Raw genomic sequence first — 14,452 nt, forward strand, 5'->3', positions numbered from 1 at the left:
TTTTTTTTTTTTTTTTTTTTTTCTTTTCTGGGAGTAAAGTTCTCATTTAAATAGATTGTTTGATAGTTCTGCTTTGCTACTCCCTAGTTTTTGTTCTGTGTTGTTGTCCCCCGAGCTAATCCTTAAGCATTACACGAACAATTCAGAACCCTTATCTGCAACCGATCTTCATTCTCCAAATGACGGTTCTAAAGTTCGGGTTGCATATCAGGTGAAGCTCGTGGGTTCTTTCATTACTTTTCGAATGTCGATGGCACAGTTGTCATTGCTTCATTTGCATGTTGTAGGGTTCACCTGGATCATATAGTGAGATTGCTGCAATGAAAGCATACCCAAAGTGTGAGACAGTTCCATGTGACGATTTTGAAGCTGCATTTAAGGTTCATAGATTTGTTTCTAACTTGATGTATTTTTTGTTGCTGTTGTTCCTTTGACAATGTGAAGATCATTTTCTGCAGGCAGTTGAATTGTGGCTTGTTGAAAAGGCTGTTCTTCCAATTGAGAACTCTGTTGGTGGAAGCAATCATCGTAATTATGATTTACTCCTTCGACATAGGTTACACATTGCCGGGGAAGTGCAATTGCAAGTTAACCACTGTCTCTTGGGATTGCAAGGTGTGAGGAAGGAGCAACTGAAGAATGTTTTGAGCCATCCTCATGTGGGTCCTATTGTTTATACTGTATTATATAGTCTTTGTTTTCTCTCGAACCATAGTCTTGGTGCATACTGATATATGGGGAGGTTCAAAGATTGGAAGATCTTGGTCCTTGCTTTTGGTGATATGTTTATGGCAACCTTGTCTACAGGCTTTTGATCAATGTGAGATGACATTGAGCGCATTTGGCGTTATGAGGATTAATAGTGAAGACACTGCCACAGCTGCTCAGGTTCTTTCTGGAATCTCCATTTTTCTTTCCTAGAAATTTAATCTTGCGTTACATTAGAGCTCTTTAAAGTAACAACTATGAAGTTCTATATAGATTGTGGCCTCTAGTGGAAAAAGAGACACTGGAGCGATTGCAAGTGCTCGAGCTGCAGAAATTTATGGGCTCAATATTCTTGCAGAAAATGTTCAGGTAAAACTTCTTTTAATTTACTCAGTCAAATTTTTCATTCTCTTGCATTGCAGTACTTCTCCCTTCTCTAACAGACAAAAACTGGAGGAACAGATAATATTGTCAAATAACCAATTTAATATGAAAGCTTCTAACAATTTTTCTACCGCAGCAGTAAAATATGTTTCAGGATACGACAATTGATTGAACAAGTTGTAATCTCCTCTTGTCTTATAAACATTATCCGTATAGCAACATTTTAGGTGTTTATGTTCATACATACCAGCTGTTTTATGGAACTTGAAGGTGATATGTCCCTGATTTGAAATGGCCAGGATAATGATAATAACATCACTCGTTTTCTGATTCTTGCAAGAGAACCCGTTATTCCGGGAACAGATAAGCTGTACAAGGTAAAATTTTCTTGGGTAGTTAGTTATGGCCTTTCTTTATACATATTTAATACATTTTCTTTTTTCCCATCAGACCAGCATTGTCTTTACTCTTGAGGAAGGACCCGGTGTTCTATTCAAGGCCTTGGCAGTCTTTGCCTTGCGGGAGATTAATTTGACCAAGGTATGCTTGAAGTTAGATTTTACTTATTCTTGTTATGCCTTTAAGTGACTGGCAAGCTTACAGTTTTAGCCTTATTATTTGGAGTCATTCAGATAGAGAGTCGTCCGCAGAAACAACGTCCTCTAAGGGTTGTAGATGATTCCAATGAAGGAAGAGCAAAGTGAGTAAGAATTTACTGTATACTGAAATTTTGGAACAATCATCATTAAACATGTAGTTAATGCTAGAAGTTGACTAGAAAATTGTCATTAATAAAAGTTAATACTCAATAACCATTGGAAGGCTATAAAAGCTTTTAGCTTGTCCACATACAACTGCTTTAGTCTTTATTTCTTAAAAGGCAACTTATGATCGGGTTAAAAGGTTTATGATGAAAGCTTACCATCTTGCTGTTGGCAGATATTTTGATTATCTCTTTTACATAGACTTTGAAGCTTCAATGATGGAACCCCGAGCTCAAAGTGCTATGGCACATCTACAGGTCTGTCCATTATAATTTGTGGGTTAAGGGAAGGTTAATTTTCCACTCTTCATTTGTAAGGATCTTATTGTACATTCCAACCAGCAGTCATGTGTTATATTTCTCACTTCAGTAGTCGTAATGTCATGCTTTTTAAATATCAACTTTTGAGTTGCCTAGAAAGAAAGGCAACCATCTAATATTAAGAACAAATTTTCTTTTTTACCAAGGCCTTACAGAAAAGCATTATCTTGCAGGAATTTGCAAGGTTTCTCCGAGTTCTTGGATGTTATCCAGTTGACAAAGTTTGATTACTCGTCATCTTATACAGAGAAAAGTGTGTCGTTTATTTCCGGTCTGGCGGAAAGCAATGCCAGATTCGGGTTCTGGGATAAATGAGAGGTCAGTTGCAACAAGGATAAACTTTTTTTTTAGCAGAATCCTTCCCTGGCATTCTCACTTCATCATTCTTTTAGCAATATCCATGGTTATAGGAAGACTTGTATATGTATAACTTGATCAAAATGGAAGGTGCACGGATTAAGCTTTCTTTCTGTTAAGGATTTCACTTGCTAAATGTTACTTTTGGCTTGTCCTGGAAGATGAAAAATGCAATTCCTAGAAACCTACAAAACATAGAACATACAAATAAGAGGAGGACTCGTTTTGTTCATGATTATGCTTGATAATTTCCATGGTTGAGTGTATTAACAAGTCTTCAAAAACATATTTTGTTTTATCCTTAATAGGGCCTTGATCTCAAAACACTACAGGTGTGTTAACATTGAAAGCAGCCCTTAGAAGTAATCCAACTTGTAGGATAGTAAGCTTGGAATGGGATACCTTCTCATAAAACTTGATAGAGGGTTCCAAATCACCAACACGAAGCATCACTTGGACAGAGTGCTTAATCCGACACCACAATCAGAGATATGCAAGAGCATGGTGAAATAGACATGGCAGATAAATGTAGGGTACATACGATATGTTAGTAACTTTGAACACTGCTTGGATTAATAACATTTCTATCTCAAATTTGATTTCTTTATATCACACATCTTTGAGAACTTTCTACAAACAGTTGGTGTGCACCCCACAAAACACACCAGATATTCAAAGGAATTCTTTCCCCCAAAAAGGAGAAAGGAAATAGTAACTTCGCTCTAGAGGAGAGGATGAAGGAGTTGCAGAGCGAGATCATACCCAAGTGTCGCACGCCTACAACAGTTGCAGGGGGAGACAACACGAACTCCCTTTTCAATATATTTTCCAAAACTTACCCTTTTTTTATTATTAAATATTTAATTGAGTTACAAGTTTAATCTTTAAATTTTTTTAGGAGAGACCAAAGTTTTGTATAATGCTGTGAAAACAATGTCTATAAGTAGAATATATGTGTTGTATTGCATGAAAAATGTTATCTTATTATTAGTTTTTCGTAATTAGATGTAATTTTGATTTAATTTTCATTTATGGGAAGAACTAAGAATAGAAACAATAATAAATAATTGAACAATATATATATATATATAAGTCAATACAAGAATAATTGGAGAAAGAAGTGATAGAAATATAGGAGAAAAAAAGAAAAAACAAAGGATGCCATGGGCTTCAAAAATCGGAAAAAAAAGCAACCTTTTGAGAAAAGATTTGGGCTCACGAACTAAGAGTCTCCTTGAAATGGAACCATGTTCATTTGCCATTAAATGAAAAGACGAGGAGACAAAACTGTAGGGCCATGCTGTTTCCTCTACCATTCTCTATGGTTTGTTTGAATCAAGTGAAATATTAATAATGACCCCACATAGCTGCAACCAAACCTCTCAACGCATACTTGTAGAAACGCAATAAATGGCATACCAAAATCATATATTGATATCGAATTCATAAATTCTAAGCCATGAGACAGTGGATCAATTTACTGCAACATGGTTGAAGAATGCATTGTGAGTAAGTTGGATTTCAAACAACTACCTGTTCCAGATTGATTGTGTGCTTCTGATACATTCTAAAAGATGCTCATAGATTGCATAGCAATAGAAGCCGAATGTAGAGTCGGTATCTGAATGACATCCTCATGTCCACATCAAGTGGAACTTCGCTGCCTCCACTCGAGTCGGTATCTCAAATCTTGTCATCACTAGTGTTCATGACGTTAAATTGAAATGGATGAAAGAGTTAGAGGACATCTACACCTATCCTCTACCTTCAGAACATGACGTATTTGAATCTTAATCTAAGGATGGCCTGCATAGTCAAATTTCTCTGTTCTTATGATTTTAAACAATCGGTTGAGTTACAAAATTTTACTTAATCTATCAGTCTAAAGAAGCCTGGATACAATCGGCATCTGTTCTTGTCGACATCATTCCCTGTAGACAAATATAAAAAAGACTTACCTCTGTGATTTGTGCAGAAATTGGTGTTCTTTGTGTAGAGATCTCTCCATCTGGCTGCTTTGGTTTGCTTTCTTCAGATTTTCAGGAATGAACGTCCCGAAGAATTAATGGATTTGAATCAGCTTTTGAAAGGTTTTCTACATTCGGACAAACGGGGTGTATGAAGTCCAACTCCGCCATAATTCCTTCGCTTAGGATTCCAATATCTGTTTCTTGCTCCTCTGCCAATGCCCATTTTCAGAGAATATTCTCCAATTTGAGACCGTCTTTTACCGCAGAGGCCGAGCCCCAACACCGACGCCCACATTTTCCTTTCCCCCCAAATTTGTTCGCGTCTATGGGAATGGAAATTGCATATATTATGCTTACGTCTATGCTTACACCTTACTTTTACGCAACTGCAACGGAAGTCTTCCCAGTCCACGCCCACTGCGCCATTTCCTGACCGACGTGTTACTGTGCGAGGAAATTATGACATGCTATTTGCTAAGCATGGTCTGCGTGTCCAACACACGGTTGCATCGAGGCATTCCAGGCCCACTGCGTATAAGGTGTTCGATGAAAAGTCGCAACCGGAATTATGAGGCTCGCTTTCAACAGTGGCTTTTTGGTATGTTTCCTTAAAGACATGCACTGCTTTCGTCATATATCCATGGATGAATTTCTCCCATTGATGCTTTTTGTACGCCTCCGTTACTTAATGATCAAGTATCTATCTTCATAAAGTAAAAACATTAGAATTCTTGAGTTTGATTACTGTGGAATTATCAGAAACGGTGTTGGGTATATTGGTTGCAGCATATGATTGGTGGGATTTGGGTTGCTTACACTTACATCTACTGCATTTTTTTTGTAACTTGATGCCAAAGGAATGTCTGAAAAGAGGACCAAAAGAATGTCCAGAATGAAGAAATTATATCCCCTAAGAAAATTGGGGACAACTTTTTCAGTTTTTTCAGCCATCTGTTTTCACCCAATCATAGATATAGTTGAATAAAGAGCAGGCCAGAAATTCTGCCTCTCCAAACTTTCCATTTCCCAATCAAACACCATGGAGACTAAACGGTCCCTTCTGAGTTGCGAAAAGCAGCACAAAAGGCCAAATGAATGCAACAGAATCTCACATACTATTTATTATCGTCTACTTCTGCTGTTTCATTCTCTCTCTCTATGAGGCATAAAGTGGGTTTGAACTGAGCTTGGTACTCTTTTTAAGGGTCTTTTTCCACGTCCCCTTCAAGACTTATGCATCAACATAATCATTATTCAACTTAACATGAGGGTTTCTAGGCGGAGAGTATTGAGCAGCAGTTTCCATGATATCAACTTCAGACCCCCCATGGTTAGACCTTATGTTCGGTCCAAAATGCCCAGATTAAGATGGACGCCTGATCTCCATCGCTGCTTTGTTCATGCAGTTGAACGCCTGGGTGGAGAAGAGAGTAAGCTTGAGCTAATCCATCATGAATCTCTGTCAAGTTCTCTTCTTTTTCCTCTTCATTTTTACTCTTCTGATATTCAAATGAAACATTTTTTGGTTTTTCTTGCAGGAGCTACTCCAAAGATGGTATTACAGATAATGAATGTGAATGGTCTTACCATATCTCACGTAAAAAGCCATCTACAGGTGCAGATTTGTAGCTTTTTATGATTCGTTGTTACCCTTTTTCTCTCCTCTTCTGCTGGCAGCTTATGAACGTTCTTAATTAGTTTAATAATGCTTAGGTTTGCCATGGACAGATGTATAGGAGCTCAAAACAGGAGCAAGAAACGCCTCAAGGTTCTTCATTCCTATTTCTTATTTCAAGTTTACAACCTCTGTTCCTGTATGTTTATGCTTATATTCTTGAACAAGCATCGATCACCCTGGTCATAGTCAGATTTTTAAGTCAAAAACTGCAAATATAACATAATATATGCTTGCTCCTTGTGACAGTGAAAAAACTCAACAACCATGAGGTTCCAGGGCATCAACTTCCTGACCAGCTCCATGGACGTCGCTTCATCCATCAGAAACTTGCTCGGTTTGTGATTCTCTCCATACTCTTGATTACTGCAATGAAGTTTGGCATATATATAATACCAGAAGGTCTTTCAAGGAAAGAATCATACACTAGATGGCAAGCAATAGTAAAAGCACTATTTTATATCTCATGCATACATGATGAACAGTGTTTGCAACTTTAGGAAGGGGAGGGTGTTGTTAGGCTGATAAGGGGAAGAAGAGGGGATATATGCTTTTTTCGATCATTAGATCGATTTACAGAGAAAGTTTCTTTTCCAGGAAAGAGAAGCAAGAGATATCAAATGAACAAAGAAAGTGTAAAGAGAAGAAACCAAATTCTTACCTCATCTTCAAGGACATAACAAAACGGTGCACTGTTCAGGTACTCTCTCGCTCTGTACTTTCTCATATTCATATTCAAGATTCTTCATCAAACCACTCGGATTTGTTTGCTAAAGTAACTATTTTTGTTTCTAGTTTAAACCCAATTTTGTTTTCTTGTGATTCCTCACATTGGTTTGAGAGAGAAACGAAACATTCCTTATAAGAATGTAGAAACCTCTCCCTCCTCCTATGGACGTGTTTTAAAATCACGAGGGGAGTGATAATATCGGCTAGCGGTGTTACAAATGGTATCAGAGTCCGACACTGAGCGGTGTGCCAGCAAAGACGTTGACCCCCGAGTGGGGTGGAGTAGGGAACGAAGCATTCCTTATGAGGACGTGGAAACTTCTATCTAGTGCAGTCGTTTTAAAATTTTGAGGGAAATCCCAAAAGAAAAAACCCAAAAAAGACATTTTATACTTAGTGTGTTGGGCGGTTGAAGAAACAAGAAATATTAAAAACAAGAAACGGAACTAAGTTCAGTTTATTATAAACTATGCTCCTATTTTCAGGAACAAGATTGTTTTGGGAGTTCGAAGAGCCATGAAGATTTGAAAAGGTTGGGTCATAGCAACGCTGTAGAGAGAGTTGGCTATGAAACAATGTCTCTATGTCTGAGCTTAAGGTCTTTCCAGCCATTGATACTGAGTAAAGCTGCGAATTCTGATGTTAATGATGTGTCTCTCGAGCTTAGTCTTGCTTGAACTCAACAGCCAGTCGGATATAAAAATGTTGCAGGTTCCACCAAACACTTGAAATCAAACTCAGAAAATATATCTCATTCACGAGTTCTTCCTGCTTCATCACTTCCTTATTTCATGAAATCATTTTATAATAAAACTTTGGTATAAAGCCTCCTTATTTTGTTATATCTATAGTCAAGTTTTATTTATTTTATAATACCATTAAAATAATACAAATTAAGAAGCAAGCCCTCGCACGAGACGAGACAAGCTTTATTTATTTATTATTATTATTATTTTATCACGACTTTATGGAGTTTTATTTTATTTTTTTTAGGGGGAATTATTATTCCTTACTTTTTCATGTCTTTTTTCAAACATATTAAATGTGATAGTGGGAAATATCTGAAAGTTTGTTAGGGGATAAAAGTGTCTTTTCCAAAATATTTATAAAATGTATAAATTACAAATATTCTATCTTTTTGCCCTTCTCCCTTATGCATTATTCTTTTTATCTTACTCTGTTGAATGGTTATTTATATTGTGATAAATTTCATTTACATGAGGCATTTTTAAAAAATTATGATCGTTAAATTATAATTATTAAAAAAAAAAGATTGAAAATTATAAACCAAATGTGAATATACTAAAATGTGTGAAAATAATAAAGTCACATTTAGTTGTTTACGTCCAGCAAAGATATTTACAAAATTTAATATAAATTAAATAAAATATTAATAGAAAAAGCTGAATATATTTATAAGTATATCAAATATTAAGAAATAATTCCATCCATCGAATTTTTTTAAAGAATGATTTATTTGCAAATAATTTGATGAATGGATCTCAAATTCGAAAAGAAAAAGAACAAGACATGGAAAAATAGCGAAGAATTGGGCTCAACATTTTAAGTATCTTTCATGGGCCGGCCCATAAGCAAAAGTCATTTACGACGTTCTGTTCGTTTCTTCATAACCTTTCTGTATCGCCGCCCTAAAGCCGTCTCCGAGAGTGAAGCCCTCCTCCATCGTTTAGCTCCATTACCTCCGAGTCCTCTCGTACCCAGCTCGACCATGGCGGACGTTGTGCAGTTCCGACTCGAGGGCATGCTCGACGAGCTCGATGACCTTGAGCAACGTGGCCTCTTCTCCCGGCGAGAGATTGCCGAGATTGTAAAGCAGCGGCGCAAGTTTGAGTACCGTCTCAAACGACCTTGTCCGCTTAAGCAGGACTATGTGGCCTATATCGATTACGAGACCCATTTGGACTCGCTTCGGCGTCTCAGGAAGAAGGCAGTATCTCGTGAGCTTAAGAAGCAGGGAAATAAAAAGATGAGAAAATCTGTCTCCGACTTCGCTTGTGTGAAAAGGATCTTGTACATTTATCGGCTTGCAGTTTCTAGGTATAAGGGTGATATTGATCTTTGGTTTCGCTATCTCGAGTTTTGTAGAGCACAAAAGAACGGGAGAATGAAGAAGGTAATATATTCCTCTTTCAGATTGAATATAGTTGCCGTTCATGTTTATACATAGAAGGGGAGAAATTGATGTACATTTTGATTCTGGGCCTTTTGTTGTAGACTGAGACGAAACGAGGGTAGTTGAGTTATTTGTGTCGATATCAATCGTTTTTCTTCCAACTTTTGCAGGTTCTCGCTCAGCTGATTAGGTTTCACCCAAAAGTTCCAGGGGTCTGGGTATATGCTGCTGCTTGGGAGTTTGATCATGATACCAATGTGGATGCAGCACGTTCACTTATGTTAAGTGGTCTGAGGGTTTGTCCAACTTCAGAGGATCTGTGGGTTGAATATCTACGGATGGAGCTTACTTATCTTAATAAGTTGAAGGCTCGAAAGGTTGCCCTTGGAGAGGACGAGGGAAGTCTAGTCCGTGAAAATAAAGCTGCCGAGGATAAACAGTGGAGAGAGGAAAATAAAGATTTATTTATGTCAATTGGTGAGGATAGAGAAGATAATGATGGATCAGTCGGTGAAACGGAGTCGAAAAATAAATTAGATTTGTTTCGAGAGCAGGGTTCAAACATTTTAGAAACTATCTACAATGGTGCAATTGAAGCACTTCCTTCTAGTTTTAGCCTGAGAAAGCGTGTCTTGGAGATACTGGAAGCAATGGATTTAGCTCATTCAGAAGAATTGCACTCTAAAATATTACAGGATATAAAAAGAGACTTCGGTACAGAACCACAATATTGGGACTGGCTGGCTAGACTTCAGTATAATCCCGATGATGTACAGGGAATGAGTGATAAAAAGGAAAACTCTCGGATTGAAAAAGCTGTCCAGGTATGAATTTTATGCATGATGGATTTCGAATCTGCATAGTTATCTTATGTCTATCACTTTATTCATTGATGATTATTGGTAGTTTAAGAAAGCATATAATATTTCTTTATTTTAAAAAATTACTAGCTTTGAAGGACGTATGATATTTATTTACACAAAACATGCTAAATGAAAATTATGCATATGACTTATGTGCCTGCTTTATCTCTATTGAGTGTCTAAGGTTGCTTTTTCCATACTTATAACAACAGGTCTACGAGGAAGGCTTAGAGCATGTGCCTTCATCTGCAATGTTTAGCTTGTATGTGGAGTTTTTGATGAACATCATTACTTCTGTTAAGGAAGAACAATCGTCTGGGTTATCTAGTTGTACTATGAACACTACTTCACGACTCTTGATGGTGTATGAAAAGGCTCTAACTTTAGGACATATTACAGACGATTTAGCTTGCCAATATGTTTCGTTTTATTTGCAACTTGGGAAATTGGATGAAGCACGGAAGCTTGCCGAAAGACTTTGCAGTGGAAAACTTTCGAATTCTGTCAAGTTATGGGTATTGAGAGTCTCCACAGAAATAAAATCCATTTTGAAGGATTCTCCTTCTCCAAGTGATCTGAAGTCCATCTTTGAACTGACAAAAGAGGTTCTGAGAGATTTCCCAGTTTCAGAATCAGGGAGCCTGTGGCTAACGGTATATCTGCCACCCTGATATATTCAGTTTTCTGCTAAACAATGTCGATCTTTCCATGAATCTGATTTCATGGCATGGGTCACTCTAGCGTACACGTTTAATTTATTCAAAATATTTGACTTTGAGATGATGTGGTAATTAGAAACTAGAACTCAGAGCCCTTATTATTTTGGTTTACCCATTTCAGGTCCTGAAGTTTTTTGCGAATCAAAGTCATTATTTTGACCAATTGGTGGAAATTTCTCTTTTAGCATTGGCTAAATCTGGTGGCAGTGAGGATGGGTTCTCACTCTCGTCAGCCATTGTTGATTTCGTTCTACAAAAAGATGGAATTCAGCGTACAAGAGAAGTGTATAAGAAGTATGTCATCGACACCAGAGAATTCTTTTTTTTATAAGATTTTTTGTTTAGTGGTTCTCCATGATATAAGAAATCTGCTTTACAAAGTTTCCCAGTTCAGTTTCTGAAAACCCTTTTTTTCCTTGTTTCAACAGATTTCTTGGATTACCGCATCCAGGGCTTGCTATATACCGAACGTGTATTCAGCTGGAATCCAATCTTGCATCTGCAGGGGATAAAAATGGTCTTGCAAGTGCTCGAAAGCTATTTGAATCTGCACTTGCAACTTATGGCCAAGATGTTAGTTTGTGGCAAGAGTACTACATAATGGAATCCAAGGTAACCTTTAAGTTTCTATATAATGGAAATGTACATGACAGCTTAATGGTTTTTTCTTTTTGATCCCTCACAGATATGCGTACGAAATCATACTATTTTATATTCGTTCACCATTGATTCAGTATAACCGTTCTGTGTATAAATCCACCATCATTTTCATTTCATTAGATGGGCTTTCCTTCATTCTTTAGGAGAAATACAGGACTTTAGCCTTTTGAACTAGTGCTTATGGCTGAAGAAATGAATCACACCTTTGCTGTTTTTCCGGTCACATTTTACATGATTGCGTTATCCACTTATCCTCCATGTTCATGAGTTCTTTCTTGTTCCTGCTGATTTTACAGATGGGATCATCAGAAACTGCAGCTGCAATTCGTTGGCGTGCAAGGAAAACATTAAAAGATTCTACAGCACTTGCCACTTCCTCTGATTTGTGATTTTAATTCTTTTTTGTTGTATATTTATCAAATCAATTTTGACCTTTTATGTAGCATGGATAATTGATTGAATGTTGGCGATTAGAAACAGATATAGATTTCATTTATACCCCAAAGGAGCATTAGCCGATGAAATATATTTCTCATATCTATATCCTGCAGTTGATGCATAACAGTCCATGCACAAAGATGCAAAAAACACAATCTTTTATCAGAATAATAGTCCCAACAGGAAATGCTTCCTAGTTCTCTAGCTCCTCCTTCCTCCTACCCGATTTTGTGGTTTTTCAGAGCAAATTTGATGAAATATGCAGATGCAAAGTCAAACTTCTCAGATAATATTGTCGATGATCCATGGAAGTTCAGTACTTAGAACTGTTCATGTAATTATCTGTAGGGGTTCAAGAAGCAAAAATTAATTTTCCACCTGTGATTGGCATTCATGAGAAGCAAACATCTGATAATGGGGTAGTAGATATGGTAATAATTTATAAGAGCTGTATTCTATTCCGATGGGAATATCGTGACATGTATGAACTGTGACAATAAATATCATTTGAAAGGAAAAAATGGCTCTTAAGAATAATTTGCAAATTTGCTACAAATTGAACCAGAGAAAAGGTCGAGTAAATCTGATTCACGATCTCTGCATGTCTATACTTTAGGCCATTGTGGACTAACTACCTGCACATATCACAATAATGAAACTTCAATGCCTCATTGCTGCATAATAACTTGTATAACAGACAAAGAAGAAAAACATGGGTATTGAAATACTGGGTAGCGGATAATCCATGGAGCTTGTAGCAGTTTCAGACATACCTCAAGTGTGCTGAACACTAGAAGCATTCGGCTAGCAACAACTGAAGGTTCCTCCGCTCTTCCCACCACTGCCATTTGCTCAAGTTGTAGGGTGTTTACAGGCAGCCTTCATAAAAAATAACAAAAGGAGTCTAGATAAAGCCTAAATGGTTATTCTCTAGTATGGATACAATTAATAGCTCATTTCATTACGAATGAGCAGTTCACAAACAACACTAATTGAGATGTGAGAAATGATATAAAGAGCACCTTACCATGCCATGCCTCGCACATAATATGCATTGGCAATGAGAGCACAGAAGCCTTTCCACTGTAGCCTTACTTCATCTGACACCGGAGGTGTAGATGACCATCTAACTACAGTTGGTTGTGGTGTACACAAGATGGTGATGAATACAATGCTTAGCCACAGAATGCATTCTTCAATCTGCACAAAGAGAAATAAGGAAAAAGGCACATAATGAAGTTTCATTCACACCCTCTATGAAGGTAACTTTGCAGTTTAGCAAGAATCGAGATTCAGGAAATTGCACAAACGTCAAACAGAAATATCCATGAAGAACATTAGCATGGCCAATGAAACAAGCTTGTTCATATCGACGGGGCGTAACATACCTCCTCTGAGATAATTTTGGATTTTAAACCAGTGATTCCACCACAACTCTGCATTATTTCAATTTGAAGACCAGATTTCTTCATATCAATAAGTTCCTTTCTTAAACCTTCATCAGTACAACCAAGTGCATATGCATTCACCCCAGCACTAATGAAATCCTGATAAGTACCAGACATGTTAATTTAAGAAGACAGCAGACAGATCTCACAAGAAAAGGAAGGATCACTTCAACTACAGAATGCACCTTTAGGTTGTCACTGCCTCCTCGGTCAACAAAATTCCGATATCGCCTAAACAAACTGATAGCTATGTTGCGTGAAGAGCGATATTCATCATCTGAAGGAGATGGGGAACTATCCGAGCAGCACTGAAATATTCAAAGAAACATATGTCATTTATTCCAAATCCTGAGGCATAAGAATCTGAAAATGTCAAAACTCAATCTGGAATTCGATAGCTACTTACTAGCCATCTTCTGGAAGTGAAACGGCTCAAAACACAAGGAGTATATAATTGACCACACCTTTTAAAAGATGAGGGATTGTGTAGAGTGCTGTTGCAAGAACTCTTTAGAGAACTAAGAGAATTAGCATGAGAATTCTCAAGCAGCGAAATAGAGTCTAGACATGCCAGAAATTTCTTGTTAGCTCCCGGAGCATATACCGTCAACATGACTGAACCATTATACAGCTTCCTTCAAACAGATGCAAGAAAGGATACTAAACCCTTAAAACTGAAAAGGAAAGAGAACATAAAATCAAATCCCAAAACACCACCAACAATGGAGTTCAAAACTGGATTCCATACATTTTGATGAATGAAGGAATGAATATCATTCACCAAAAATGAAATTTATACAAATCAAAGAGGGATTATCATCCTTACTACGATTACTATTTACCAAATAAAAAGCACTTCATTGACCCAGCCACGAAGCAAGCAAGCAAATAACGAAACTCATCCTGTCTAACATTTCTTTCTTCACAAGGTTCATTTCTAGGGCCATGGAATTTGAACAATCACATCCATAATCGAATGCCCATTTCCTTTACTATCAAGAACATCCGAAACCGATTCTAACAAATTAAGATAGACAAATTACGCAAGAAATCGAAGGGACCAACCTGGTGAAGATGTAGATGAAGATCAAATGCGAAGAGAAGAAGAAGCAATTGTGATTTAGTTGAGAAAGACAGGCAAAGCAGTGATGTATTTGGGAATTGAACTCCATAATAATATCTGTGTAATTTAGTGGACAAAGAATCTGAGGGATGATCGTAAATGAATCCAAAGCCACCAATTTTTCGAATGGTTCCCCAACACCCCCATAAAATTAAACTCT

At 37.2% G+C, this 14,452-nt stretch overlaps 4 protein-coding genes and 1 long non-coding RNA gene across 11 annotated transcripts in view; 3 read left to right on the forward strand and 2 right to left on the reverse strand.

Moving 5' to 3' along the window:
* The window catches only part of LOC111433903 (arogenate dehydratase/prephenate dehydratase 1, chloroplastic-like), a 4,196-nt gene extending 870 nt beyond the window's left edge, over positions 1-3,326 (forward strand). The window contains exons 2-12 of one of the 4 annotated variants that reach the window (XR_002708877.1): positions 147-211; positions 288-380; positions 459-659; positions 808-888; positions 982-1,077; positions 1,392-1,469; positions 1,543-1,632; positions 1,725-1,792; positions 2,032-2,113; positions 2,350-2,494; positions 3,174-3,326. Coding sequence is in view for 1 of the 4 variants with exons in the window: in XM_023071169.1 (XP_022926937.1) it covers positions 147-211; positions 288-380; positions 459-659; positions 808-888; positions 982-1,077; positions 1,392-1,469; positions 1,543-1,632; positions 1,725-1,792; positions 2,032-2,113; positions 2,350-2,403 (908 nt within the window). In the remaining 3 variants the exon portion in view is untranslated. Of the gene's footprint in view, positions 1-146; positions 212-287; positions 381-458; positions 660-807; positions 889-981; positions 1,078-1,391; positions 1,470-1,542; positions 1,633-1,716; positions 1,793-2,031; positions 2,114-2,349; positions 2,764-2,865; positions 2,886-3,173 lie in introns of those variants that run through there. The other 3 variants (XR_002708878.1, XM_023071169.1, XR_002708879.1) reach the window with 3 other exon arrangements.
* Positions 3,327-3,771: 445 nt separating this feature from the next.
* On the reverse strand, positions 3,772-4,577 carry LOC111433908. Its single transcript, XR_002708882.1, has 2 exons — positions 4,492-4,577; positions 3,772-4,339 (listed from the first exon to the last, which is right to left on the reverse strand). It is a non-coding gene; the product is annotated as an uncharacterized LOC111433908 (long non-coding RNA).
* Positions 4,539-7,752, forward strand: LOC111433904 (protein PHOSPHATE STARVATION RESPONSE 1-like). Of its 4 annotated transcripts, none has more exons than XM_023071171.1 (7): positions 4,539-5,101; positions 5,708-5,933; positions 6,042-6,118; positions 6,232-6,271; positions 6,428-6,515; positions 6,776-6,878; positions 7,393-7,752. In XM_023071171.1, exons 1-7 carry the CDS (start codon positions 5,072-5,074, stop codon positions 7,582-7,584), a joined length of 756 nt encoding a protein of 251 aa, XP_022926939.1. In that variant the 5' UTR covers positions 4,539-5,071; the 3' UTR covers positions 7,585-7,752. The 4 variants fall into 4 exon arrangements, with proteins under 4 accessions (XP_022926939.1, XP_022926938.1, XP_022926941.1 ...); XM_023071170.1 differs by having other exon boundaries at positions 4,540-5,101; positions 6,217-6,271; XM_023071173.1 differs by having other exon boundaries at positions 5,017-5,101; positions 5,782-5,933; positions 6,217-6,271.
* A 788-nt stretch (positions 7,753-8,540) lies between these two features.
* On the forward strand, positions 8,541-11,807 carry LOC111433863 (U3 small nucleolar RNA-associated protein 6 homolog). Its single transcript, XM_023071115.1, has 6 exons — positions 8,541-9,041; positions 9,212-9,865; positions 10,117-10,557; positions 10,745-10,917; positions 11,052-11,235; positions 11,580-11,807. The coding sequence occupies exons 1-6, from the start codon at positions 8,637-8,639 to the stop codon at positions 11,670-11,672; spliced, it is 1,950 nt and encodes a 649-aa protein (XP_022926883.1). The 5' UTR covers positions 8,541-8,636; the 3' UTR covers positions 11,673-11,807.
* Positions 11,808-12,128: 321 nt separating this feature from the next.
* On the reverse strand, positions 12,129-14,411 carry LOC111433871. The gene is made up of 7 exons (XM_023071125.1): positions 14,235-14,411; positions 13,576-13,843; positions 13,355-13,477; positions 13,110-13,268; positions 12,749-12,921; positions 12,495-12,600; positions 12,129-12,356 (listed from the first exon to the last, which is right to left on the reverse strand). Exons 2-7 carry the CDS (start codon positions 13,780-13,782, stop codon positions 12,327-12,329), a joined length of 798 nt encoding a protein of 265 aa, XP_022926893.1. The 5' UTR covers positions 13,783-13,843; positions 14,235-14,411; the 3' UTR covers positions 12,129-12,326.
* Positions 14,412-14,452: the final 41 nt, after the last annotated feature.

This window comes from Cucurbita moschata, unplaced genomic scaffold, assembly GCF_002738365.1.
Source record: "Cucurbita moschata cultivar Rifu unplaced genomic scaffold, Cmos_1.0 Cmo_Scf00043, whole genome shotgun sequence".
Classification (NCBI taxonomy): Eukaryota; Viridiplantae; Streptophyta; class Magnoliopsida; order Cucurbitales; family Cucurbitaceae; genus Cucurbita; species Cucurbita moschata.

Coding starts and splice junctions, on each gene's coding strand:
- LOC111433904 (XM_023071170.1), top strand. CDS start 5,072: ATGAGGCTCGCTTTCAACAGTGGCTTTTTG. Junction 6,272..6,427: donor GGAGCAAGAAACGCCTCAAG/GTTCTTCATTCC, acceptor TCCTTGTGACAG/TGAAAAAACTCAACAACCAT. Junction 6,879..7,392: donor CAAAACGGTGCACTGTTCAG/GTACTCTCTCGC, acceptor TCCTATTTTCAG/GAACAAGATTGTTTTGGGAG.
- LOC111433863 (XM_023071115.1), top strand. CDS start 8,637: ATGGCGGACGTTGTGCAGTTCCGACTCGAGGGCATGCTCGACGAGCTC. Junction 10,558..10,744: donor CAGGGAGCCTGTGGCTAACG/GTATATCTGCCA, acceptor TACCCATTTCAG/GTCCTGAAGTTTTTTGCGAA. Junction 10,918..11,051: donor ACAAGAGAAGTGTATAAGAA/GTATGTCATCGA, acceptor TTGTTTCAACAG/ATTTCTTGGATTACCGCATC.
- LOC111433871 (XM_023071125.1), bottom strand. CDS start 13,782: ATGTTGACGGTATATGCTCCGGGAGCTAACAAGAAATTTCTGGCATGT. Junction 12,922..13,109: donor CCAAAATTATCTCAGAGGAG/GTATGTTACGCC, acceptor CTCTTTGTGCAG/ATTGAAGAATGCATTCTGTG. Junction 12,357..12,494: donor TAGTGTTCAGCACACTTGAG/GTATGTCTGAAA, acceptor TGATATGTGCAG/GTAGTTAGTCCACAATGGCC.